This window comes from Macaca fascicularis, chromosome 5, assembly GCF_037993035.2.
Source record: "Macaca fascicularis isolate 582-1 chromosome 5, T2T-MFA8v1.1".
Taxonomy (NCBI): Eukaryota; Metazoa; Chordata; class Mammalia; order Primates; family Cercopithecidae; genus Macaca; species Macaca fascicularis.
Genome location: NC_088379.1, coordinates 145,868,128 through 145,894,339, shown reverse-complemented (window position 1 = coordinate 145,894,339; position 26,212 = coordinate 145,868,128). Strand labels below are relative to the sequence as shown.

General features: G+C 40.8%; 1 protein-coding gene across 1 annotated transcript in view; it reads left to right on the top strand.

Moving 5' to 3' along the window:
• Nucleotides 1-1,329: 1,329 nt before the first annotated feature.
• Nucleotides 1,330-26,212, top strand: part of TBC1D9 (TBC1 domain family member 9) — a 137,450-nt gene continuing 112,567 nt past the window's right edge. Inside the window, exon 1 of the mRNA XM_005555968.4 lies at nt 1,330-2,285. Coding sequence (XP_005556025.1) covers nt 2,156-2,285 — 130 coding nt within the window. The 5' untranslated portion in view covers nt 1,330-2,155. The remainder of the gene's footprint in view (nt 2,286-26,212) is intronic.

Genomic DNA, 26,212 nt, shown 5'->3' with positions numbered 1-26,212 from the left:
GCAGGAGAAGGTCAGAGAGAAACTGCTTCTGAGGCCTTTCAATCTCCTTCAGTTCAAAGTACTCAGCATGCCAAAGCACCATGCTTTGTGGTATCATTTTCCAAACCCCGACATGGTATAAAGGCACCTAGTTTTTTAAAATACCAATTATATCAAGTAAAAGAATACCTATGGAAACACTTCAAAAATATAAAAGTTACATGATATATTAATATAATTTTTACATATGTATGACTTGTAATCTTGTTTGCTTTTCATTTGCAGATTTTGTGACTGAAGGCACTGCACTGTGACCAAAAGTGCCAAATGACTTTTTTGAGTCTGTGTTAAATATATCAGGTTTCCACTGATGCCTGGAAGAGGTAGATCAGTCTGTGTGGTAACATCAAGGGAAACTTCCATTCCTTGAGAGCCCAAGGGGTGGGAAGCGAACAGATGCAATGGCAGTCTCATTAGAATGGCTGGTGATTTGCTCATTCTACTATTTGAAGGAATTCAACAATTCAAGTCGGAGCTACAAGAGTCACAATTTTGAAGCCCACACAAGAAAGTCTCATTTGAATCTTTACTCATTTGGAAAGGGAAAAGTCCCTAGGATCGCCCAGCATCCACAACAAAGCAGGGTCTGCTAAATTCCCATCATTTGGGAAGAGGAGCCTTTTTTTTTTTTTTTTTTTTTTTTTTGCCTGAACTATCCTCCAGATCTCCTCCTGGGCGGGATGGCAAAAAAAAAAAAAAAAAAAAAAAAAAAAAAAAAAAAAAAAAAAAAAAAAGGTCATCAGATATGCAGGCAGATGGGCTGTGATCACCACAGGAAGCTCGAAGTATTTGGGGAAACTGAAACTGTCTAGGGATAAAGCTGGCCTGCTTTGTGTGTTTCGGGTTTCACTGATTAAAAAAAAAAAATCCATCTACCAGCGTGGATAAATTTTAAAATTCTGCCATGCCCAGTTTTCGAAGCCCCAAATGCGATATAGGAACAGCTGTGGTGTGAATTAGTTGGTCTAAGCTTTTGGGCCGCTTCCAACTTCGCTATTGCTCATGCCCTACAGGTCAAGGAAAGAAGTGATGTAATGCACTTAGCTAGGCCACTTTAATTACAATGGCATGGAGAGGGGGAGGGGTCACAAGCGGTGACAAGTTTAGCGCATGACTTGCCCTGGGGATGCAGGAAACAAAAACATCGACGACCATTGGCTGCGTTGGCTTCCGACCCGGGTCTCTAACCGAGCTCCAGGTCTGGAACCTTGAAACACGTTTCCTGGGAAAAGGGGTGGCGCTATCCCACAGAGCGTCAACCTTAAACACAAACAGCACACACACACCCACGCAGGCTGGCGGCGTCCTCCCTGCTGGGATGGGCGTCGGGCCCAGTGCTTGGCACACGGTCCCCAGGAGCTTCCCCCGAAGGTTCCCCCGAAGCCAGCCACAGCTGCCCAGCTCGGCGCACAGAGCCCGCGGAGGTACCGAGTCCGCGGAAATCCGGACCCGCTCCAAGTGAGCCGCGTTGTCGTCATTCATTCGCAGTGTCCGGAGCGTCCTTCCAGCAGGGAGCTGGGCTTCGCTAGTGGCGCCACCGGTCCCGACACGCCGCGTTAAGGCGCGGCCACTTCGCTAGCTCCAGCAGGTAGAGACGGCAGGGGCCCTGGAGCTCCGGTCGGCGCCGCGGGAGCAGCAGCGCCCCAGCCCAGCTTGGCCCTGACCGCGGGGCCGAATCCACTCGGGTGGCCCGCAGCCCTGCCCGCCGCCGAGCCGCATCCCGGGACTGAGCTATACCACTTCCTCCTCCTCCCGCTCCCTTCCTCCTCCTCTTCCTCCTCCTCCAGCTCCTCCCGCCGCCGTGGGCCGGAGCCGGGCTGCAGAGCGCCAGGCCCGGGCGTCTGCGGCCGCGGGCTCTCGCGGGGCGGCGGCGCTGCCGGGAGGATGCTGCTCGCCGCGCCCGCGTCCTCGCCGTCCTCCCCGGCCTCCTCCTGGGGCTTTGTTGTGGCCCGGTCGCCGCAGGCCGCCCCCTGAAGTCGCCTGCCGCCGCCACCGCACCTAGCGGACGGGCGGGCGGTCGGGCGCGCGTGTGCCCAGGAGTGCGCGCCTGTCGCGGTGGTGGGTGCAGGACCCGACCCACGGGCCCATTGTGCGCCCGCCCGCGGCGGCCAGGACCATGTGGGTGAACCCCGAGGAGGTGTTGCTGGCCAACGCGCTGTGGATCACCGAGAGGGCCAACCCATACTTCATCCTACAGCGGAGGAAGGGCCACGCCGGCGATGGAGGCGGCGGCGGCGGACTGGCGGGTAAGGACCCTGGCTGATCCCTGCAGGAGGGGAGCCGGGAGCGCTGCGGCCCCGCCCGCGGCCCTGGGCTGCAGGCTCCGGAGACGCCGCCCGGTCCCCTGGGGCTGGGCGACTCGCCCTGCCTCGTTGTGTGCGAGGCTTCGAAAGTCGTGCTGTTCAGGTTGGGCAGAGATGCTTCTTTTTTGACTCTGTCAGGCTTTGGGGCCCTTAGCGTACTGAGCGTTCTTTAAGTGGATGATGTTGAGGAGAATGGAAAAGAGTGAGTCTGGGGCGGAGGGAATGTATTATCCCCTATAAATTGAATGCAGCATTCCCTTCCCCTCCCCCCCTTAAAAATACTGTTTTCCAAATGGAGAAGACGGAAGGAAGAAGGTTAATTTTTACTCCACTTTCTTTACTGGCAACAGCAGGATCAGGTGTAAAATGCTCTTTTGTTTCCAGGGAAGCGATCAGTAAGGAACTGATGTGGTCATTTCCTAGATGAGTTATGACCGAAGAGAATGAATAAGGAAACAGGAATTCTTTTGTTTCACCTGATTAGAAATAAAGCAAAGCAAACTGTCTGGTTCTAGTAGTAAAAATAATTGGCTGCATAACTGCATTTTAACTATTTGGGCTCAATCACATCTTCCCTAAACCCCCTTCCTTCAAGGTATTATTGTAATTGTTGCTGAAGCCATATCATATCATTCAGGATAATAAGATCAGTTAGACCTATATCCAAAGTAGTGCCATATTCGAAATAATCTTGAACTCATACCATACTAGAGAAATTGGACCTTCTCCCTCTTTGCGTTATTTAGAACGAACAGAACTGGAATACTTTGTACAGTGAAAAAGTTAGTAGAAGAAATAGAAGTTTCACTAGGAAGGAGACTGCAAAAAAGAGATGAACTTTGACCTCCTCAGAGTTGAGCATTTATCAACCTCATATATCACCTGGGGTTTGCACACTAGGTAAATTGTTGCTTTCAAATGCTGTGCTATGAAATAAAGATTCTTGATATATGTATTTACTTATAATTATATTTATAAACTAATTTTCTCAAGATTAAAATTCAAGTGTCATGTGGTACAATATATACTGGTATGTTTGAAGGATCTTGCTTCTACCAGAAAAGATAAATGTGCAGAGCTCCAGGCCCCATTCTGGAAATACTGACTAGTGATCTGATACCAGGATTTTCCAGTTCACTTTGTAGAAGTTATCTAACTCTAAATGTTAATGTGTAATTTACAGGTCTAATATTGGAGTCAGCCTACATTGTCCTTTTTTTTCTGAAACAGAGTCTTGCTCTGTTGCCCAGGCTGGAGTGCAGTGGTGTGATCTTGGCTCACTGCAACCTCCTCCTCCCAGGTTCAAGCGATTCTCCTGCCTCAGCCTCCTGAGTAGCTGGGACTACAGGCATGAACCACCATGCCCGGCTAATTTTTTTGTATTTTTAATAGAGACGAGATTTCACCATGTTGACCAGGCTGGTCTTGAACTCGTGATCTCAAATTAATTTGCCCACCTTGGCCTCCTGAAGTGCTGGGATTACAGGCGTGAGCCACCTCGCCAGGCCCACATAGTCCTTTAAGCCTAGGACAACAACATAGAGTAGATAATTTACTGTAGTAAAAAAGAACGTTTCCTTCTGCAGTTAACCCTCCTACACCTTGTAAACATTAAGCATTCATTTACCTGTATCATTTGCAATAGGATGTGAAAAATTCAGGGATTCAGAGCCTTCTTTTTCTGCTTAACATTTGTATTGTGTTCTTACTGGTTTTTAGAGCTATAACTGACTACAGTCCACTTGAAATCTCATCTTGTCATCAATGACTTATTTCACATAGGTAAAATTACATCTTGTAAATTGAGAAATCACAGCAATTACGCTTATTAATGGAATCATTGAAATCATTGTCATGGAAAGATTAGCACAGAAAGCTGTAAAAAACAATGGGTCAAAGTTGAGGACACTTAACATTTTTTAAAAATTAAGATATTCTGGGTTCCTGATTCCAAGCTATATATATAGGCATTGATGCAATGAAGTCCTTCTTCTATTGTGGATGCATTTGATTGATTTATTTAACTCCCTTTGACAGATTTCATACATATACATAAAATTACAGACATCAGATGCAAAGTGCAGTGATCTAGTACAAAGTGAACACTTGGCAACCAACACCAGGATTAAAAAAATAGAACACTGCTATTGTGCCAAAAGCCCCCTTGTGATTCTCAGCCAATCATTGTCACCTCCCCCAAAGATAAAAACTGTCCTCATGTTTTTTTTTGTAAATACTTCCTTGATTTTTCTTTATAGTTTTTCCAAAGAACATATCCTTAAACTCTATATTTTGGTTTTGCCTTTTTTTTTTTTTTGGCAAGAAATGAAATGGAATTATAGAGTATGTATTCGTTTGTGTCTGGATTCTTTTGCTCAGCCTTGTGCATGTGATATTCATTTTGTTGCTGGTGGTTGTAATTCATTCATTTTTCTGTTCTGTGTAGAAAACTATGATATGAGTATACCACAATTTATTTATGTGTTTATCAACTGTATTTTTGGTGGACCATTGGATGGTCCATTTGGGGGCATTATGGATCATGTGGCTGTGGTCATTTTGGGACATGTTTCTTGGTGCCTGTGGGCATACATTTCTATTTGCTCTATAAACAGGAGAGGAATTGCTAGCTTATAATGTATTATCAACTTCAGTAGATGATACCAAACAGTTTTCCAGAGTAGTTGTACCAATATAATCCCACCAGCAGCATATGGAAGTTTCCCTTGTTCCATCATGTATCCTTGTCAACACTGTCAGTCTTTATAATTTTAGCCATTGTTGTGGTTTTGGAGTAATGTCACATCGCAGGGATAATTTGCTTTTTCCTGACTGATGAAGTTGAGCATTTTTCCATATGTTTATTCGCCATTTGGAATATTTTGAGATATGATTGTTCAAGTCTCTTGTCCATTTTTCAACTGGATTGTCTTTTTTCTTACTAACTTGCAGAAATTTAAAAAATATATTCTGGGTATGAGCCCACTGTTACATGTGTGGCAAAATCTTCATTTGTTCCTTACCTATTTACTCTGTAAAGGATGAACAGAGATTCTTAATTTTTAAAATTCCTTAAGTCCTTTTTAGATACCATTTTCTTTTAGATACCATTTCCTTTATGGTTAATATTTTATTGTGTTCTATTCAATAAGTCTTTTCCTGCTCTGTGGTTATAAAGACATTCTTCTATATTCTAGAAATGTAACAGTTTTAACCCCCACCTTAACATGTATAGATCACTGGGAATTAATTTTTGCATATTGTGGGAAGTAGGGGTTAGGTATTGTATTTTTAATTTTTCGTGGACATTCATTTGCCCCAGCGTGATTTATTGGGAAGGCTATTCTGTCTTCACTGTTCTGTAGAGCTATGCTTGTCATAAATCAAGTACCCATATGTGTGGGTCTGTTTTGGGTTTTCTACTCTATTTCTTTTGTTTATTAGTATATTCTTGCACCAACACCACACTGTAGTTTTAATTTTCTTTTAGATTCAGGGGTTACATGCACAGTTACAGGGGTAATTGTGTACTGTACTTTTATAGTAAGAGTTTATATGCAGTAGATAAAGTTCTATTATCTTGTTCTTTGTTCTCTACAGGTTTCTTGACTATTTGAGTACAATACAGATGCTCCTCTACTTACAGTGGAGCTATGTTTCAGTAAGTTGAAAATATTGATGCATTTTTTTAACTTAAAATATCCTCAATTTACAGTGAGTTTATCCAGATGTGACCTTATTGTAAGTCAAGGAGCAAACCGAATTTGTATAGTTTCTGCATCATTATAAACTAAAAAAAATTTGTAAGTCGAACCATTGTAAGTTGGGACCCATCTGTATTTTAGAATCAGCTTGCAAAGTCTCACCAAAACAAAACAACAGCAGCAACAAAGATGTTAAAACTATTGAGATTTTGATTGACATTACATTGAGTCTGTAAATAAATTTGGGCAAAATTTTTACTTTTCTAGTATCAAGTCTTCTGGTCCATGAACATGGTATATTCCTTTATTTATTTAGATCTTTAAAATTTTTTCTCAGTGTTTTATAGTGTTCTTTGTAGAGGTTTTAAGCTTCATTTATTATATTTATTCCTAGGTATTTCATATTTTTTTCACTCTGTTGTATATTCTGTCTTTTTAAAATTTTATTTTCTGCTTCTTTTTTGCTGGGATGTAGAAATATAGTTGTTTTATATATTCACCTGTATCCCAAATGTAGCTAACTTAAGAAATGAATTCTAGTAATTTATCTGTAAATTCTTTTTTTTTTATTTCCTACATAGACAACCATATCACCTGCTAATATTGACAGTTTATTTCTTTTGTAATTCCTATGCTTTTAAAAATTGTCTTTGCCTTTCTTGACAGGCTAGGACCTCATATACAATTATGAATTGATGTGGCAATTGTACGTACTCTGATCCCTTCCCAGGTCTTAAAAGAAAGACTTTCAACATTTGTTCATTGTTAAGTATGGTAATTTTTGTAAAATTTTTTGTTTCTTTTTTTTTTATTTTTGTTCTCCTTGCCTGTTTTCATTTTATTTTATTTTGAGGAGTTCTTATTCCTAGTTTGCCAAGAGTTTTTGATTATATTTGGATGCTGAAGTTTTAAGAAATGCTTTTCCATTTTTATCAATGTAATCATGATTTTTCCTTTATCCTGTTAGTGTGGTAACTTATAGTAACTGATTTTCAAGTGTTTGCCTGAACTTGCATTTATAAAGCAATCCTAATAATATAGCATTATTGCATTATAATTGTAATATATTCCTGGTGAATTGAGCATTTTATCATTATGAAATATTCACATATATTTCCAGAATTGCTTTTGTCTCATTCTTATGGTTGGAATAGATTTATTTGGTTAGTATTTTTATGGTATCTCTTTTTCATACTTTTACTTTCAACTCTTCTCTATCCTTATGTTTTAGATATGTCTTTTATAAATAGGGGATAGTTGATTTATTTCCTTTTTATAATGTTTAATAATTTAATTTTTTTTTATAAATAGAGATGGGGTCTCACTATATTGGCCAGGCTGGTCTCAAACTCCTGGCCTAAACCAATTCTCCTACCTTGACATCTCAAAGTGCTGAAATTACAGGTGTGAGCCCCCATACCCAGGCAGTTGACTTTTTCTTATTCAATTTTGAAATTTTTTCACTCTTAATTGTATTATTTAGTTAATGTCCATGTGACTTGGATTTAAATCTGCTCTTTTATTAAGTGCTTTATACTTTTTCTAGCTATCTTGTGTTCTTTTTATTTTGCCTTCCTTGCCTTTTGGTGGGATATGGGAATAATTTTTTTTAAGTTACAATGTTTGAGACTCTATTAGCTAGAAGTTCTATATTCATTTTATTATTCTTTAGTGGTTATTCTGGACATTACATATGCAGTTTTGACTCATCAAATTATATTGTTAACCAGTACTTTTTTTTTTAACCTTTTTTTTTTTTTAAAGGAAAGCCAGGGTCTCACTATGTTGCCCAGGCTGGTCTCAAACTCCTGGCTTCAAGTGATTCTCGCACCTCAGCTTCTCAAATTGCTGGGATTAGAAATGTCAGTCACTGCACCTGGCCATTATTTTTTATTTTTTAAATTGACGTGTTAAATCTTTTCTCATGTAATGCAAAGACCATGGAATACTTTAACTCCCCACCCCCAATTTACATACCATTTTTGTTGTAATAGTGTATTTTAATTCTTAACATATTTTCAACCCAAGGACATGCAGTTGTTACTAATTTTAAAGCCTATATTCAGTTAGATCTCTACATGTTTACCGTTTTTGTTTTACTTTCTTCTTCCCTCTCTGATGGTTTTTCTGGAATCCATTTTCCACTGCCAGGAAAAACATCCTTTACTCTTTCCATTAGTGAGGACCTGCTTGTCACAGCTTTTCTCAGTTTTTGTATGTCTCCAAATGTCTTCATTATGCTTTCTTTCTTGAAGGATATTTTTATTTTGAATGGTTGGCACTTAATATGTTTTTAAAAAGTGTGGTTGAGACATCATTTCTTTTGAGTTAAACTGTCACTCTGAATTGTTGTTCTTTTGTGAGTAATATGTCTTTTTTCTCTAACTCTTTTTAGGGTTTTCTGTTTGACTTTGGTCTTCTGCAGTTTTAGTATGATCTAGATAATTTGTGGATGTTTAAAAATCCTGCTTAGGGGTAGTAGGTATTCTTTAATATGTCTTTCCGTGGGTTAGTAGACTTCTCATCCACTGTCTCTTCAAATATTGCCTTTCTTTCATTCCCTCATCTCTCTTTCTGGCACTCCAATTACATATATGTTAGACATTCTCATCGAATCTTCTATGTCTGTTACCTTTTAAGTTTTACTTCATTTTGGCTACTTTTTTCTGATCTCTGTTCCAAGTTAATTACTATCTCCTTAACTGTATTTAATCTGTTCAGCCCAACCGCTTTTAATTATTTTTTAAATCAAAAATTTCTCTTTGATTCATTGTCTAATTTTCAGTTCTTACAATTCTCAATCTTATTTTTTTGTCTTTTTTGAGCAAGTATGGTTCTTGTAAGGCCTCAATTAACTTAAATATCTCGAGCTCTTATAAGCCTGTTCTATTGTCTGTTTTTCTCTCCTAGTTTTCATTCATGCTCTGATGTCATTTTTTATGTCTGGCTACTTTTGATTATGAACTGGACATTGTACTTCTACTTTGTAAAACTAATCTGAAGGAGAAGATAATATTATTTTCTATGAGAAAATTTTTTTTTGCCAGTTGCAAACCAAAATCACTAAATTTTGGTACTGATATATTTTCATTGTTTTTGTTTTTTTGTTTTTTTTGAGACGGAGTCTCGCTCTGTAGCCCAGGCTGGAGAGCAGTGGCGCGATCTCGGCTCACTGCAAGCTCCGCCTCCCGGGTTCACGCCGTTCTCCTGCCTCAGCCTCCCGAGTAGCTGGGACTACAGGCGCCCGCCACCACGCCCAGCTAACTTTTTTGTATTTTAGTAGAGACGGGGTTTCACCATGTTAGCCAGGATGGTCTTGATCTCCTGACCTCGTGATCCACCCTTCTCGGCCTCCCAAAGTGCTGGGATTACAGGCGTGAGCCACCGTGCCCAGCGGTAGTGATATATTTTCAAGCTGAGCTCTAACTTGAGTGGATTTGCCTACTTAGGATTTACAGTTATGATTAGGTCGTAGCCCTCCACCGTCCCAACCCAAAGAGGAAAAGGTGGCATCATTAGCTGCCCTACCTCTTTGATGGTACTAACTCCTATCCTGGTCCCCCTAGTCCAGGATTCTGTTAAAAGCACATCCAGACTCTAAGCTGCTCAGCAGCCCCTTATGGAAGAGGCACACGCCTCCCAAAATAACTGTCACTCTAAAATACAGAGCTCTCCCCCTTGAGCCTGTCTTTTCTTCAGGTATGGTAATTTGTTGCTTTTTAATTTTTTGATATTTTAAAATATATTTTGTCCAATGTGTATAGTTGTCCTGATTAGTTGATGTTGGTATAGATTATCTTATCTGACATTATAAGGTAGATGCTATTATTATCCTCAGTATGTAGAAAAGGAAACTAAGGCTTTAAAGAGATTGAGTGATTTACCCTAGGTCCCACACCTAATAAGTGCGAGCCTATTTGATTTTGTATGTATTTATTCTTTTTTTTTTTTTTTTTTTTTTTGACACAGAGTCTCTCTCTGTCATCCAGGCTGGAGTGCAGTGGCACAATCTTGGCTCACTGCAACCTCCACCTCCTGAGTTCAAGCAATTCTCCTACCTTAGTCTCCCAAGTAGCTAGGACTACAGGTGCATGCCACCACGCCCAGCTAATTTTTTTGTATTTTTTTAGTAGAGGAGGGGTTTCACCACGTTGGCCAGGCTGGTCTCAAACTTCTGACCTCAGATGATCTGCCCACTTAGGCCTCACAAAGTGCTGGGATTACAGGCGTGAGCCACCACATCCAGCCTATTTAGTATTCTTCTTTATATGCATTTATTTATTTATTTATTTTTATTTAATAGAGATGGGGTTTCACTGTATTGCCCAGGCTGGTCTCAAAATCCTGAGCTTAGGTAGTCCTCCTGCCTCGGCCTCCCAAAGTGCTAGAATTATAGGCATGAGCCACTGCACCCGGCCTATTTAGTATTCTTTACAAGACTGATATGGTTTGGCTGTGTCCCCACTCAAATCTCATCTTGAGTTGTAGCTCCCATGGTTCCCACATGTTGTGGGAGGGACCCAGTGGAAATAATTGAATCATGGGGGCAGTTTCCGCCATACTGTTCTCGTGGTAGTGAATAAGTCTCACGAGAGCTGATAGCTTTATAGGGGGAAACCCCTTTCGCTTGACTCTTACTTCTCTCTTTGCTGGACGCCATGTGAGACATCCCTTTGCTCTTCCTTCATCTTCCACCATAATTGTGAGGCCTCCCCAGCCATGTGGAACTGTGAGTCAATTAAACCTCAGTCTTTTGTAAATTGTCCCCTCTCAGATATGTCTTTATCAGTAGCGTGAAAATGAACTAATAGATTAATTATAATGGTGTATGTTAACCTTATTTTCCTTTTATAACCACCCCCCATTTGAAAATCTAATAAGCTATGGACTCTACCTTGAGAAAAATGAAAGCACTCCAAAAATTTGCCTGCAATTTTAGGAGCTTAATGGATCTCAGGTGAATTAGAACATAAGGGCTTCAAGTTAAAAGATCTCAAGAGATGGAGACTGTTTCTCGTTACACAAAATCAAATGTGTGATTTGCTCAGTAAACAGTTGTCTCAGAAATGTGTTTGTGTATCAACTACGTTTAGGGTACTGAACTTTACAAAGATGTAAAAGAAAGAAAAAGCCAGTTTTTGCTGGGTCATATTATTAATCTTGAGATGAAACATGGGTGAACAAATTCGGGAGATTTAAGAAGATAGGCATGGAGATGATAAGAGTGCAGACAGATTAAGTCCATATCAAATTGTTCCATCTGAGCTAGAGCATTGGACTGTCCAGGAATTCGACGTACTGCGTTCAGTGGAGACCTCCACAACTAGGGAGACTTTCCATTTCGTAATCAAACAACCAGATAACTCCCAGAAATGTAGGAGAAATAAGAAAGTGATATTCATGAAGCTCTGACTGGTTAGGAGGTGTTTGTTTGTTTTTAGGATAAATGCTTTCATCTTGCCAGCTTGTAAGTACTGTATTAGTAAAGTTGCAACTAGTAGTGCTTGTGTATTTATTTATACAGTTGACCCTTGAACAACTCAAGGGTTAGGGATGCCAATCCCCCATGCAGTCAAAAATCTGTGTATAATTGTTGACTCCCCCAAAACTTAACTACTAATAACCTACTGTTGACCGGAAGTCTTACTGATAACATTAACAGTAGATTACACATATTTTTTGTTATATGTATGATATACTGCATTCTTCTTATAAAGTAAGCTAGAAAAGCAAGTGTTACTAAGAAAATCCTAAGGAAAAGAAAGTATATTTACTGTTCATTAAATGGAAGTGCTTCATCATAAAGGTTTTTGTCCTCATCGTCTTCACAAGGTTGAATAGGCTGAGGAAGAGGAGGTGGAGGGGTTGGTATTGCTGTCTCAGGTGGCAGAGGCTGAATAGATCCAGGCAGTAGATCCAGGCAGTTCAAACCCATGTTGTTTAAAGGTCAACTGTAATATAAAAGCAGTTAAAATTTATGTTAGCTCCTAATGGAACTTAATGTTGTAATTCATGTCAATGAAAAGAATCAAACTCTGTAAAATATTTAAAGAAGCTTATTCTGAACCAAATATGAGTGACTATGGTCCAAGGCACATTCTCAAGAGGTCCTGAGAACGTGTGTCCAAGGTGGCTGGGTTATAGCTTGGGTTTATACTTTTTAGGGGGATGGACATAAGACAACAGTATATGTAAGGTATACATTGGTTTGGTCTGGGCAGGCAGGACTATTCGAAGAGGTGGGGGCTTCCAGGTAACAGGTGGATTCAAAGATTTTCTAATGGGCAATTGGTTTTATTAAAGAATTATTATCTATAGACCTGGAATCAATAGAAGAGTGACTGGGTTAAGATAGGAGTTGTGAATAGAAAGGAGTGACTGGGTTAAGATAAGGGGTTGTGAAGACTGAGATTCTTTTTTTTTTTTTTTTTAAAAAAAAAAAAAAAAAAAAAAACAGTCTTGCTCTGTTGCCCAGGCTGAAGTGCAGTGGTGAGATTTCGGCCTACTGCAATCTCCACCTCCCAGGTTCAAGCGATTCTCCTGTCTCAGCCTCCCAAGTACCTGGGACTACAGGCGTGTGCGACCACACCCAGCTAATTTTGTATTTTTAGTAGAGACCATGTTGGTCAGGCTGGTCTCCTGACCTCAGGTGATCCACCCGCCTTGGTCTCCCAAAGTGCTGGGATTACAGGCGTGAACCATAGCTCCAGGGCCCCAAGATTCTTATGTAGTGAGGTTGCACAGGTAGATGCCATGGCAGATGTTTCCTACTCAAACCTTTAAAAGGTGCTAAACACCTAGCTAATCTCTTTAGGATCAGAAAAAAGACCTGATCTCTGTTTTAATGTTAACGCTAGTCAGTTGTGCCTGAATTCGAAAGGGGGAAGGGTATAATGAAGCATGTCTGAAAACCCCCCTTCCCATCATTGCCTGAACTAGTTTTTTGGTTTCTTTGAAGTTCCCTTGGCTGAGAAGAGGAAGTCCATTCAGTCAGTTGGGGGGTTAGAATTTTATTGTTGGTTTATATTGGTGATTTCCATGTGTTGGGGTGGGCAGTAGTCTGTAGCTGTGTGTGGAGCTGGCTCATAATACTTACATATTATTAATAGGAAAATGCTGCTGGCAGGAAGCATGACTAGACAAAAGCAGATTTTGCTTGCTTGTTCCATGAATCCCCCCCCCTCCACCCCATTATTGTTATCAACTGTAAGATAATTTTGTTCACAGAATTCCATCATCCATACCAATTTGTCTTGAGACTGCCTTATTCTACAAAGAAACCGTGGGAATGAATGCATATAATTTGTGTGGGATTTGACATGACATTTGACAACTTCTGGGTGTTTATAAACTGGCCACAAAAACTAGGCAAGAAAACATTTACTCCAAGCTTCCTTCTAGAAATTTGAGGAATTTGAAAGGTTGAAACAGACTTGCTGCTCTAGGAACACTGCATATCCTTTCTGCTTTGCTATCCTCATGCACAGAGAGGACCCACTTTATGAAGGGGTCAGATTGTGAATTGTGGTATGGTTCCCAGGCCTGACCACAAAAGCCTGTTTTGTAGTTATGTACAGACCAGGATTTGTAATTATTTGGACCTAGGCAGCTTATAATGCCAACAGCTGTGGTAGGTACCACCTTGAGTTCTGAGTCTTGGAGGTGGAAGCCCATGTCTGCTGCATGGCACAGCAGTGTGCAGGGAATGCCACAGACAAAAACCCTGAGGGTTGCTCTTTGCACAGCGTCTTTGTGTTCTCTACCTCTCTCACTGACTTCTACTCTTTAGTCCTTCACTTAGTAAGCCGACAACTGGATTCAAATCACAGCTCCACCTGTTGGACATGTGATTTGTAAAGTTTCTCTTCCTTTCTGAGCTTAATTTCCTTATTTAAAATGTGGCTTAATAACCTTTTAGCACCCGTTATGAAGAATCTGAGATAAGTTATGTAAAATACAGGAAACATAAAGAACCATTCATAGATGATTGTCCCATGATTGTCCTCCCTTGGTGATGATCTCATTTAGGTATTAGGAGGCAACTGGCTCTAATTCACAGCAATGTGTGAGTAATGGAAGAGTTCTGCAGTTTACAGAGACATTACATTTTCTGAAGGATGCTGTTAAAGCAAATGGATATCTGTCTGATATTTAGGCAGCTTGACAACGTTGAGTCAAATACTCAGGCTTTTTGCAGAAGATAATTTTTGATCAGCAACCTTAAATTGTTTCTACATCATTCCTTCCATCTGTCCTTCTTTCTTTCTTCCTTCCTCCCTCCCTCCATCCCTTCCATCCTTCCTCTCTCCTTCATTCCCTTCCTTTTCCTCCCTTCCTGATACTGTGTGTACATTTTGAAAGCTCTACCAGTAAAAGGTAGTTTCTTTCTTTCCCTTTCTCCTCCCCCTCCTCTCTCCCCTGCCCCTGCACCTTCTTTCTTCTTTCTGTCTCCTTTTGCACAAATGGTCCTCTCTGAGAATGGCGAGCTGGAATCACCAGGGAGAGGACTGGAGTGGGAGAGAGAGGAGGAGGGGTTACCTTTCCTCTTCACAGGTTTGTGGGGAGTGTGTGTATATATAGTTATTATGAATTTGTAATTTGAAAACATCCTCTACTAGTGAAACTAGAGAACTGTGAAGAAGTCAATAACCCACCTTCTGCTTTTCTTTTTCTTTTCTTGTCAGATGTGCATTCTAAAAAGCCCAGTGGATGAGTCAGTCTTTTTTTTTTTTTTTTTTTTTTTGAGACAGAGACTCACTCTGTTGCCCAGGCTGGAGTGCAGTGGTGCAATCTCGGCTCACTGCAACCTCCGCCTCCCATGTTCAAGCAGTCAGCCTGCCTCAGCCTCCTGAGTAGCTGGGACTACAGGTGCCCACCACCACGCCTGGTTAATTTTTGTATTTTTAGTAGAGATGGGGTTTCACCGTTATTGGCCAGGCTGGTCTCAAACTCCTGACCTCATGATCCATCTGCCTCGGCCTCCCAAAGTGCTGGGATTACAGGTGTGAGCCACTGTGCCCAGCGAGTCAGTCATTTTTTTAAGGTGTTCTGCAATTGCCACTGGCTTCTAATTGGTTTCAAATGGCATGTCACACTTTTGCTGTTAGCTTTGTTGATGAAAAATCCAAACTATGTAAAATATTTAAGGAGATTTATTGAGCCAAATGTGAGGACCATGACCCATGACACAGCCTCTGGAGGTCCTGAGAACATGTTCCCCAGGGTAATCGGGTTATAGCTTGATTTTGTACTTTTTAGGGGTACAAGTTATAGGCAGACATGAACCAATACATGTAAGGTGTACATTGGTTTGGTCTGGAAAGGTAGGACAACTTAAAAGGGAGGGGGCTTCCAGGTCATATGTGGATCCAAAGATCTTCTGATTGGCAATTGATTGGAAGAGTTAAGTTATTGTCTAAAGACTTGAAATCAATAGAAAGGAGTTTCTGGGTTAAGATAAGGGGTTGCAGAGATCAAGGTTTTTATTATGTAGATGAAGCCTCCAGATGGCAGACTTTAGAGAGAAAGACGGTAAATGTCTCTGGTTGTTTTTTCCCTTTTTTTTTTTTTTCCCCCGGACAGGGTCTGGCTCTGTCGCCTAGGCTAGAGTGCGGTGACATGATCTCTGCTCACTGCAACCTCTGCCTCCTGGACTCAAGCCATACTCCCACCTCAGCCTCTCAAGTAGCTGGGGCTATAGGCGCATGCCACTACACCCAGCTAATTTTTGTATTTTTGTGTACAGATGGGGTTTCACCATGTTGCCCAGTCTGGTCTTAAATTCCTGATTCCTGAGCTCAAGTAATCTGCCTGTCTCAGCCTATCAAAGTGCTGGGATTACAGGCGTGAGGCACCACACCTGGCCTGATAAATGTCTCTGATCAGACCTTAAAAGGTACTAGATTCTTAATTAAATCTCTCCTGGATCCAGCGAACACTTGGAAAGGGAAAGGGATTCTCTACAAAATGTAGATTTTCCCCAAAAGAGATAGCTTTGCAGGGCCATTTTTAGTATGTCAAAGAAATGTATTTTGGGGTAAAATACTTTAATTTCTTTCTTTAGGGCCTGCTATTTTGTCATGTGATGCTATGCTAGTCACATTGGAGTTTGGTATCTTTTTGCTATGAAGAATCTGTTTTGTAAGTCTTAAGATCTCTGTTTTAATGTTAATGCTGGTCAGTTTTTCTGGAATTCCAAAGGGAGGAGATTATAATGAAGTATGACTGACAGCCCCCACCACCCCACCCCCACTACTCTTCCCACCATGGCCTGAACTAGTTTTTCAGTTTACTTTTGAAGTCCCTTGACTGAGGGGAGAGGTCCATTCAGTTGGTTGCAGGGCTTAGAATTTCATTTTTGGTTTATAGGTTATTTACATATTATTTCAGGGAACGTTGGATTACTAGGTTTTCTAGCTGTGAGATCCACTCAGGAAATCCATTAAGATTTTCCTTCTAACTCTCCACTGAAGATCTAAGGAACTTTCATTTTGATGAAATTGACAACCAAAATGAGTGATTGAGGTGTAAGTCTCACTCCTCTATATTTATTAAACCAGCTTTAGGGCATGTCTGGGAAAAACATTAGCACAGACACATCTGTGGCTGTTTTTCCAAAGAGGTTTTCCAGAGGTTTATATATTTAATATTAAAAAATAATATTTAATTATTTTATTTATATATTTATATAATATTTAATTATTAATATGGTTAATATTTATACATTTCCTTAAAGCAGGGGAAGGCATGTAGGAAGGGGGGTATGATATAAGGCAATGGTCACATTCCTGGGACACTTTGGTTAGTGCCCAGCGAACCTACATTTTACATAAGATAAGGTGAATGTTTGAAGAGAGAAAGCGAGTAAAGGGGGAGTTCGTTATGTAGACGCTTTCTAGGTAGGTGGAGGAAATGAACCTTGTCTTTCTCCTGCACCCAGGAGGATAAGATTGTAATTGAATATTATTGGTGTGGAAAACACTTTAGTTTTAGGAGCTAGACTCAGACTGTTGACCTCAAGTTAAAATTGTCTGTCCCTGTTTATGGAAGTCCAGAAAAGAATTTGCTTATTGAAGATCTTTTAGGGCGGTCCTTCAGCAGATGCCTGAGGCCTCTTACCTTTCCATGGGAACCTGGCTGATACATAGTGTTAGGAACAACTATTCATTTGGAAGAGGCCTGTTGTATGACTCAGCCTCTAGACTGAAGTTCAGGGATTATTTTTCCAAAGAGGTTTTCCAGAGGTTTAATCAGGGAAGATTATTATTCAGAGGCCTTAAAATCAACTCTTCTACTTTATATCTGGGTCCAAGGAGGACAAAGCTAGATGAAGATCCATGAGGTGATGTCAGAAATGCACACCCATGACTGTACCTCCACTCCTACCTTTTCAGCTCCATTATTCTAAGGCTTGCTGGGCAGATACTTGCTAGAGTGAAGATCAAGCAGAACATTAAGGATTTGATCTCTGTTTACACTGAACAAACAAAAGGGAACTCATATTTATCTAATTCTGTTTCTTCTAGATTACTTTTAATGCCTCTGTTAAAAAAAAATTTGTTTTAATATGATAGGGTCTTGTTATTGCCTAGGCTGGTCTTGAACTCCTGGCCCCAAGTGATCCTCCTACCTCAGCTTCCCTAGTAGCTGGGACTATAAGCATGTACCGCTGTGCTCAGCTTTAATGCCTCTAAATAAGGACAATTCTACATTTCGGTAGTATGTACAAATGAATTTTTAAAAATTCATTTTATAATTAGCATAGACAATATATAGACAGAGGAGCTAAAATTTGCCAAAAATCTGTGATTCAGGCATCCTGCTGAGAACTTTTTCATTCTCTAATTTGATTGTCATAACAACCTTGTGGGTTAGCTATTATTCCCCTTTATATGTGAGGAAGCTGAGTTCTCATAGAAGTATTTACCTGAGGAAACCCTGGTAGCATAGGCAGAGCTTGGATTTGTACTCATTTTTGACTGAGTTTAGAAAGAGAAAAGGATTAAAAAGGGAGATTATTTTTACAAAAGGAGGGAGGAAGATGATCTTACAATGCATCCTTTAGAAAGCTAAAGGAAACTGGGGCAAAGTCAGTTCCAGTCTTAAAAATTCAGTCTTGAGTCAGGTGCAGTGGCTCAGCTTGTAATCTCAGCATGTTGGGAGGCGGGCAAATCACCTGAGGTCGGGAGTTCGAGACCAGCCTGACCAACATGGAGAAACCCTGTCTCTACTAATGATATAAAATTAGCTGGCATGGTGGCACCTGCCTGTAATCCCAGTAGCTTGGGAGGCTGAGGCAGGAGATTCGCTTGAACCCAGAAGGCAGAGGTTGCGGTGAGCCGAGGTCATGCTGTTGCACTCCAGCCTGGGCAACAACAGCAAAACTCCGTCTCAAAAAAAAATTCAGTCTTGAGTGTGGAAATGAGGAAGCTAGTAGAGTGAGGCTGTACCTTCTCCCGTGTTTTGATGTCATTGGCTATTGGTTGTCATGGATTATAGTTATATAACATACGCCAGGGGGAAGTGTGAAAACTATGTGGATTTTCTCAAAAAAGTTTTCCAATCTTTTCCCATTTCAAGGCTTCTAAATCCAGCTGTCTTTGGGACAACAATATAGAGCCATTCCGAGATATAAAATTAAGAGGGCATGGGGCATTTGACTGGAAGACTAGACAAGGGAAAGACTTGTTTGTATGAATGTTCAACAAAGACAAATATTCATGTTTATTGTGAGGGTGGTCACTCTCAAAAAGTTTTGTAAACCAAAAAGTGTCTAAAGCAGGTCTCAATTTAGAGGTTTATTTTGCAAAGGTTGAGGATGTACCAGGGAAAAAGAAACACAAGTCACAGTAGGATCTGTGTCTTGTGCTTTTTCCAAAGATGGTTTTGGGAATTTCAACATTTAAAGGGAAAAGAGCAAGAAGGAGAGGAGGAAAAAAGGAGTAAAAAGGGAGAGAGGGGAAGACCATGAGGCCAGTGGTTACATTCTTATGAAGCTCTGATTAGTCCTTAGTGAATCTACATTTTACATGTGAAAAGAAAGCGAGGGGAGTCAATTATGCATTCATTTTATGCTCGGCAAATCTACATTTTACATAAGATAAAGTAAGCATGTGAAATTACATCTATCTGTTTGAGAACAAAAGGAAGGCAGTTTTTGCATAACTCAGTTCCCAAGCCTAACTTCTTCCTTTCAGCATAGTTTGCAGTCCCAAGATTTTCCTTTTATAGTTTCTAGAGAACAAGAGAGGAGAATTGCACATTTGACATACAGAGGAGACTGCACATTAATGTAATTTGTGTTAAATGTCATAAAGATATTCTTTGTTTAATATCTGTTTATTTTTCCTTGTGGACATAAAATTATTATTAAAGTTTTCATAGGATCATTACAACCTTGGCTCCCAAATCTATTTTTCCTTTTAGTAGTATTTGAAACTGGTAGCAATTTCAGGAGGTCCTTGAACAACATGAAATTATATACCAGATTGATGGAATTAAGTGTGAAGGTATATTTTTCCGGAACTGAGGCTCCACTTTTTGTCAGCTTCTTAAATTAGATTGTGAATCAAAGAATTAAGAACCGATATCCTAATGTCTGACATTCCTCAACTCCAAATTTTCCACCAAAGTGATTTTCAGGGATTTAGTATTGTGCTTGCAGCAGGATTACTATAAATTGTAAGACATCTTATATCATTTCCAGGAAATTCTTTTAGCCTTTCAATCAGTTGAAAATGTTCAGTTCACTATATATTGTTTAAGCAATAGGAATGTATCACTGTCTGTAACTACAAAATGGTAAATATGTTAGTGCTTCTCTCTTACCCTTATCCTGGTACCCAGATGTGGAGCCCTTCAACCACAGCACTTAGTTTCTTATTGTGGGGAAGACCCTACGGATGTGAGTGTGAGAGTGTGTGTGTGTGTGTGTGTGTGTGTGTGGGAGAGAGAGAGAAGGGAGGGTGTGGGGAGAGAGAGAGATTCAGGCAGAGATAGACAGAGAGATAGAGAACAGAGGGAGAGAGGGAACAGGGCATGGAATAAGAAAACGGAGGGTCTTTCCTTAATCTAGGAACTCATGTTGCCCTGGCTGTCCCTCTCCTGCAGATTTTCCGCTTAGGGGCTCCTCACTAGGATTCTCTGTAATGTAGAGCAGGGGTCCCCAGACCCTAAGCCACAGTCCAGTACTCGGGAAGGCGAGCATTACTTCCTGAGCTCTACCTCCTGTCAGATCAGTGGCAGCATTAGATTCTAATAGCTCCAGCCCTACTGTGCACTGCGCATGCAAGGGATCTAGGTTGTGGACTCCTTATGAGAATCTAATGCCTGGTGATCAGAGGTGGAACAGTTTCATCCCGAAACCATCCCCACCCCTGCTGCTCCAACACCCCCGGCCATGGAAAAATTGCCTTCCACGAAACTGCTCCCTGGTGCCAAAAAGATTGGGGACCGCTGATGTGGAGCATACAGTTCTGACAAGTGACTCCACTGGTTGCCTCTTGCTAATTCTGCTTCCCCACAGGGGAATGGAGAAAAGAGTGGGGTCCAGATACAGCACAGTGTGTTGGCATTTCCTTTCTGCACTCTGCAGTTCAGCTCTCAGCCTAATCATTGTACAGTTCTGATTGAATAGCATGGCTAACCCTACAGATCATACTCTGCTCTACTTAACTGTCAGGAGGCTAATCTTGGTCATAAGAACTGCAAACCCCTCTTTCTTCCTGTTCTCTGTTTTGCAGTGGGGTCACCTCTAGTTTCTCAAATATGGCTCTGCTTAAGTGTAATCACTGATCTTTAGGAAGAGGGTGCCATTTGCCCTTTGACTTTATTTATTTATTTATTTATTTTTTGAGACATGGTCTCACTCTGTCACCCAGGGTGGAGTGCAGTGGCACGATCTTGGCTCACTGCACCTCTGCCTCCCGGGCTCAAGCAGTTCTCCTGTCTCAACCTCCCAAGTAGCTGGGATTACAGGTATGTACCAACATGCTCAGCTAATTTTTGTATTTTTAGTAGAGATGGAGTTTTGCCATGTTGTCCAGGCTGGTCTCAAACTCCTGACTTCAAGTGATCCGCCCACCTTGGCCTCCCAAAGTGCTGGGATTACAGGTGTGAGCCATCGTGCTGGATGCCCTTTGATTTTAATCTGTTTATCTCCTCTCACCTGTTCCTCTGAACCCACTGTCTCCTTCCCCCTCGCTCTCTCCCTAATAAAACCCAGTTTTCCTTACTGACAACCTCAGCTTCATGGTATATTCTAGGGAGGTATCAGGTAGCTTTCTTTTTGTAAATGATTTGTAAATTTGTGGGCCATTATTTTTCAGAAGCCTGCTAATCTTGTCAGTATCATTCCAGTTTCAGGGTGTGTTTACCCAGAAAAGCACTCGGTAACTTTTTCACAACGTAAGTAGCTTAGGTTGTGTCCTTGATAGAAATATGTATAATGAGTTGTGATTCATCCCCGCTTTCTTAGTGCCAGTAAACACTCTGGTTTCTAGCAAAAGACAACTCTTATCTCTTGTTTTTGTGGTCATTACAGTTTGTCACAGGGACTGTGTACAATTGGATGTTATTGTACGCCACTGTAGGTCTTGCTATTTACTCTGTGTTAACCGTACTAAACTTTGACATGTGCACTTTTATTTTTATTTACTTACTTGTTTTAAGACAGGGTCTTGCTCTGTCATCTGGACTGGAGTGCAGTGGTGCAGTTATAGCTCACTGCAGCCTTGAACTCCTGGGCTCAAGTGATTCTCCTGCCTCAGTCCCCAGGTAGCTGGGACTACAGACACATACATGATGCCCGGCTAATTTTTTGTGATATTTAGTAGAGATGGGTCTCACTATGTTGCCCAGGCTAGTCTCCAACTCTTGGGCTCAAGTGATCCTCCTGCCTCGACGTCCCAAAGTATTGGAATTACAGGCGTGAGCTACCATGCCCAGCTGACATATGTGCTTCTAAAAGTCACTTGCAGATTTTTATTTCCGATGTGCCTATAACCCATTTCATTAAAGTTTAGATGAGCACAGGATTTTATAAAGTCCTTAGATAAATACTTTTTTTTTTTCACTCTTATTCACCAGCTAGATCTTTGTCTTAGAGAGCCCATAGTGCTTATACAGAATGGGCGATAATATTTTCAAAAAGCTTAGCAAATGTAGGCAGTTTCTTTAGGGTTAATCATCTTTCAAAGGGCCTTAGGAATGTCCTTCAAACAGAATATAAATGTCAAAGAGAATATCTCTTTCTGTTTGAAATCATTTAGGCAGGTTGAAAGAGTTTGATAAAAGGAAATTCTATATTTAATCTTTCATTGTAAATTATATGTGCAATGAAAGAGTTTAAACATTGTTGGAGTTTGCTATCTTAAAGGCCTTTCTGGAATATAAGGAAACCCAGCAGTGGTGTCTGCTAAATATGTGACTGTAGTTCTTAACTTCTTTGAGACTGCTTCTTATCTGAAATTGGGAATGGTTCCTCCTACCACCTCATGTGTTTATTGTGAGGGTCAAATGAGATACTGAAAGCAAAAAGCATTAATTAGGTTTTTCAAATTTGTATTTATTATTTTTATTTTAGAGACAGGGTCTTGCTCTGTCACCTAGGCTGGAGTGCATTTGACTTGATCATAGCTCATTGCAGCCTCAAATTCCTTGACTCAAACGTTCCTCCCACCTCAGCCTCCAGAGTAACTGGGACTACAAGTACACCCCACCACATCCTGATAATTTAAAAAACTTTTTTTTGTAGAGATGGGGGTCTCACTCTGTTGCCCAGACTGGTCTTGAACTGCTGGCCTCAAACAATCTTCCAATCTCAGCCTTCCAAAGCGCTGGGATTACAGGAGTGAGCCACCGCACCTGGCCTGCGTTATGTTGGGCCTAATATGGTATTAGGATTCTGTGTTCCTCAATGTAGTTTTCTCTTATCAAAGTATCCACCATCTGACTGGGTGTGGTGGTTCATACCTGTAATCCCAGCACTTTCGGAGGCCAAGGTGGGTGAATAGCTTGAGCCCAGGAGTTCAAGACCAGCCTGGGATACATGGCAAGACCCCATCTCTACAACAAATATGAAAAATTCGCTGAGTGTGGTGGCATGTGCCAGCGGTTCCAGCTACTAGGGAGACTGAGATGGGAGGATTGCTTGAGTCCTGGGAGGCACAGGTTTCAGTGAGCCATGATTTCAGTGAGGCAGAGGTTGCAGGAAAGTGCTACTGCACTCCAGCCTAGGCGACAGAGTGAGACTGTGTCTCAAAAAAATAAATACAAATCCAAAAAACAAAGTATCCTCCATCTACTCAACAAAATCAGGATCAGTGACAATGGCAGTATCAAAAATCTACAAAGTGGCCATCAGCTCGGTGACAGCATTTACCATGTAAGGATAGTATACTTGCCTTGTCTACATGGAGCAGAGGTTCATTAGAAGGGAGGAAGGGAGGAAGGGAGGGAGGAAGGAAGGGAGGAAGGGAGGGAGGGAGGAAGGAAGGGAGGAAGGGAGGGAGGGAGGGAGGGAGGGAGGGAGGGAGGAAGGAAGGAAGGAAGGAAGGAAGGAAGGAAGGAAGGAAGTAAAGAAGGGGGAGGAAGAGTGAAGGAGGGAAGGGGGGAGGAAAGGAAGAAGAAGAAAATAAAAGCAAAATGTTGGTTACAGTAAGTATTTGGAATGGTAAGTTGTCAGCCCATTTGTTTTTTTGAATCTAGGTGAAACGGAATGACTATTGCTTATTTCTTTGGAAATGGTATAGTGCATTATTTTTATATCACATATAGAGTTAAACAGAAAGCACAGGCAGTTCCACGTACCTTGAGTTTTCATGAACCTTTAGATTCCATATACCCTGTGAAGATTTCATCAAGGACACTTAAACTAGAAACAGGCAGAAAGCCTACTTAATAGATATCTGGAGGCCATTTGTGCAGACTGCCCAGGTATAGTCAGTAAGAGTATGACTTCATGGAAATAAGTATGTAAACACACATAATAAGAATATAATGTTTAGTTTAAAGTTGCAGGGGTGTTTGTTGAAATTAATAGGGAAAATGGAGGTCTAGGCATTAAAGATAATCAAATTTTTGTCCCAGAAAAACCCTGAAGGGTGTAGAAAACATCTCTCAGATTTCTCTTCAAAGACTTTTTCTTTTCCTGGGCAAGTCTGGTCCTGACATCAGCTAAACAAAGGAGGGATTAATATCGGGACATATGTAGTTCTCTTTATTTTTCCACCATGGAGGGAGATACAGCTTATGGTTATAGAGATACATTTCTATGATCAATGCTTGTAGTTTTAATTTTAAGAGTACAAGGTGATAAATGGAAACTGACACTCAGCTCTAATATCAAGGAGACGGTCTGGAGTGATGAGGACTGGGGAAATTGGAGAGTCCATGCTGTAACTGAAATCAGTAGTCAGAAGCTATTTTTATAGTGGCGATTGTATTGTACAGTGTCACCATGATGTATATTATTATAATTTACATATATATGGTATCTGTTGGATTGTATCAATAGGAATTTTCATTTCCTGATATTTATTAAGCATCTTTGAAATTTGCCCCAGAGTGTTACTGATTCAAATAATCACCCTTTCCACCAAATAAAACCCTGGTTTCCTGTTAACAGTGAAGGCATTCAAGGGCTTGGTGGGGTGTTGTGTTCCTTGGTACAGACAGCTGTGGAGGACTTGAGTTCTATGTTGAAACTGGTTTTAACTTGTAATGGTGTGGCTGATGTTACCCGACCAACACCAGATTTCGTTTCAGTTAATTAAATAAGTACTTAATGAGAGGAAGAAAGAACTGAGCAGTGTTTTATTTAGAACTTGGAGAACATGGGCAAGTAAACAGTAACAATGTCCTAAATGGGAAAGGTGTTCTGATTTCCCAAAAGTCTTCTTGTAATTATATTTGAGACCTCTAACAATAGTGTCTGGCTATTAAGGCAGAATGTATTTGCAGATTTAAATATTTTGCAACTGCACAAAGATATCCATTAGTGTTGGGTTTTCTTTCTAAACAAGACCTGTGACATGTCTCTGACAAAGACAAGCCACTGTCCATGGAGACTTGATGTGTTGGAGGTCAACTGGAGAAGATTAAGGTATAATATCTCCCGTACCTCTAAGTCTCATTCCCATTTAATAAATTAAAACCACTGCATATTATATGTTATTCATGTGTTTATCAACACTCCTTTGAATTTGCATTTTCAACTGGTACTACTTCTAGGGACAGCAGACTAGTGAGCATGGACTTATGGTTAAGAGCCTGACTATGAAGCCGTTACCTGAGTAGGGTCTATGTGGGCATTGTGCACTTAGAAAAAGGTATCCTTTCTGAGCTATGTCACCAGAAAGGCACAGACTTCCAGGCAGGGCTGGTGCTAGATTTCAGCACCACCCATCCCTCTCATCCAGGTACCTCTATGCAATGTGCACATCACTCAGATGGAACACCAATATACCAGTTAAGGCACATTTTCTCTTATGGTATGGTGGAAAGAAGAGAGGTTTTAGAATAAGAAGACTTCGCTTTGAGATCAAATTCCACCAGCATGTTTTTTCATAGAGCTGTAAAGTAAGAAAAATTGTATCTGCTCCTCAGGATTTTTTGTGAAGATCAGATTTGTAGTGAGTGCATTGAAGTCCCTGCAAATATTTGTGGTGTGTGTGTGTGTGTGTTTTAAACCTATGGTGCCATTGTGTAGGATTTTAGACCAGGTGTTCATTCTATAAGACACGCGACAGCTTGGAAACCATAGACCCTTTTGTGAATCAATCATTTTGGTGGTTCTAGAAACCTTTATTTTTATAGAGACAGGTTTTCACTATGTTGGCCACGCTGGTCTCGAATTCCTGGCCTCAAGTAGTCCTACCACTTCAGCTTACCAAGTAGCTGGGATTATATGTGTGAGCCACCTCACCCAGCCCTTTTTCCTTCTTTAATGGGTAGTCAGGAGACAATTTCTGGATTTGGGCAGTGAGACTCCACATAATAATTAGTGATCCTAATAATATGCAATATTAATCGAGTGTTTACTGAGAGCCTGGCATTGTGCTGAGTGCCTTACACATGCTGTCTCCTTGACCAACACAACAGCCAGTAAGTAGCACTTACCATCATCATTGTGCTGCAGAGGATGGCACCGAGTGAGAAGCTCCTCAG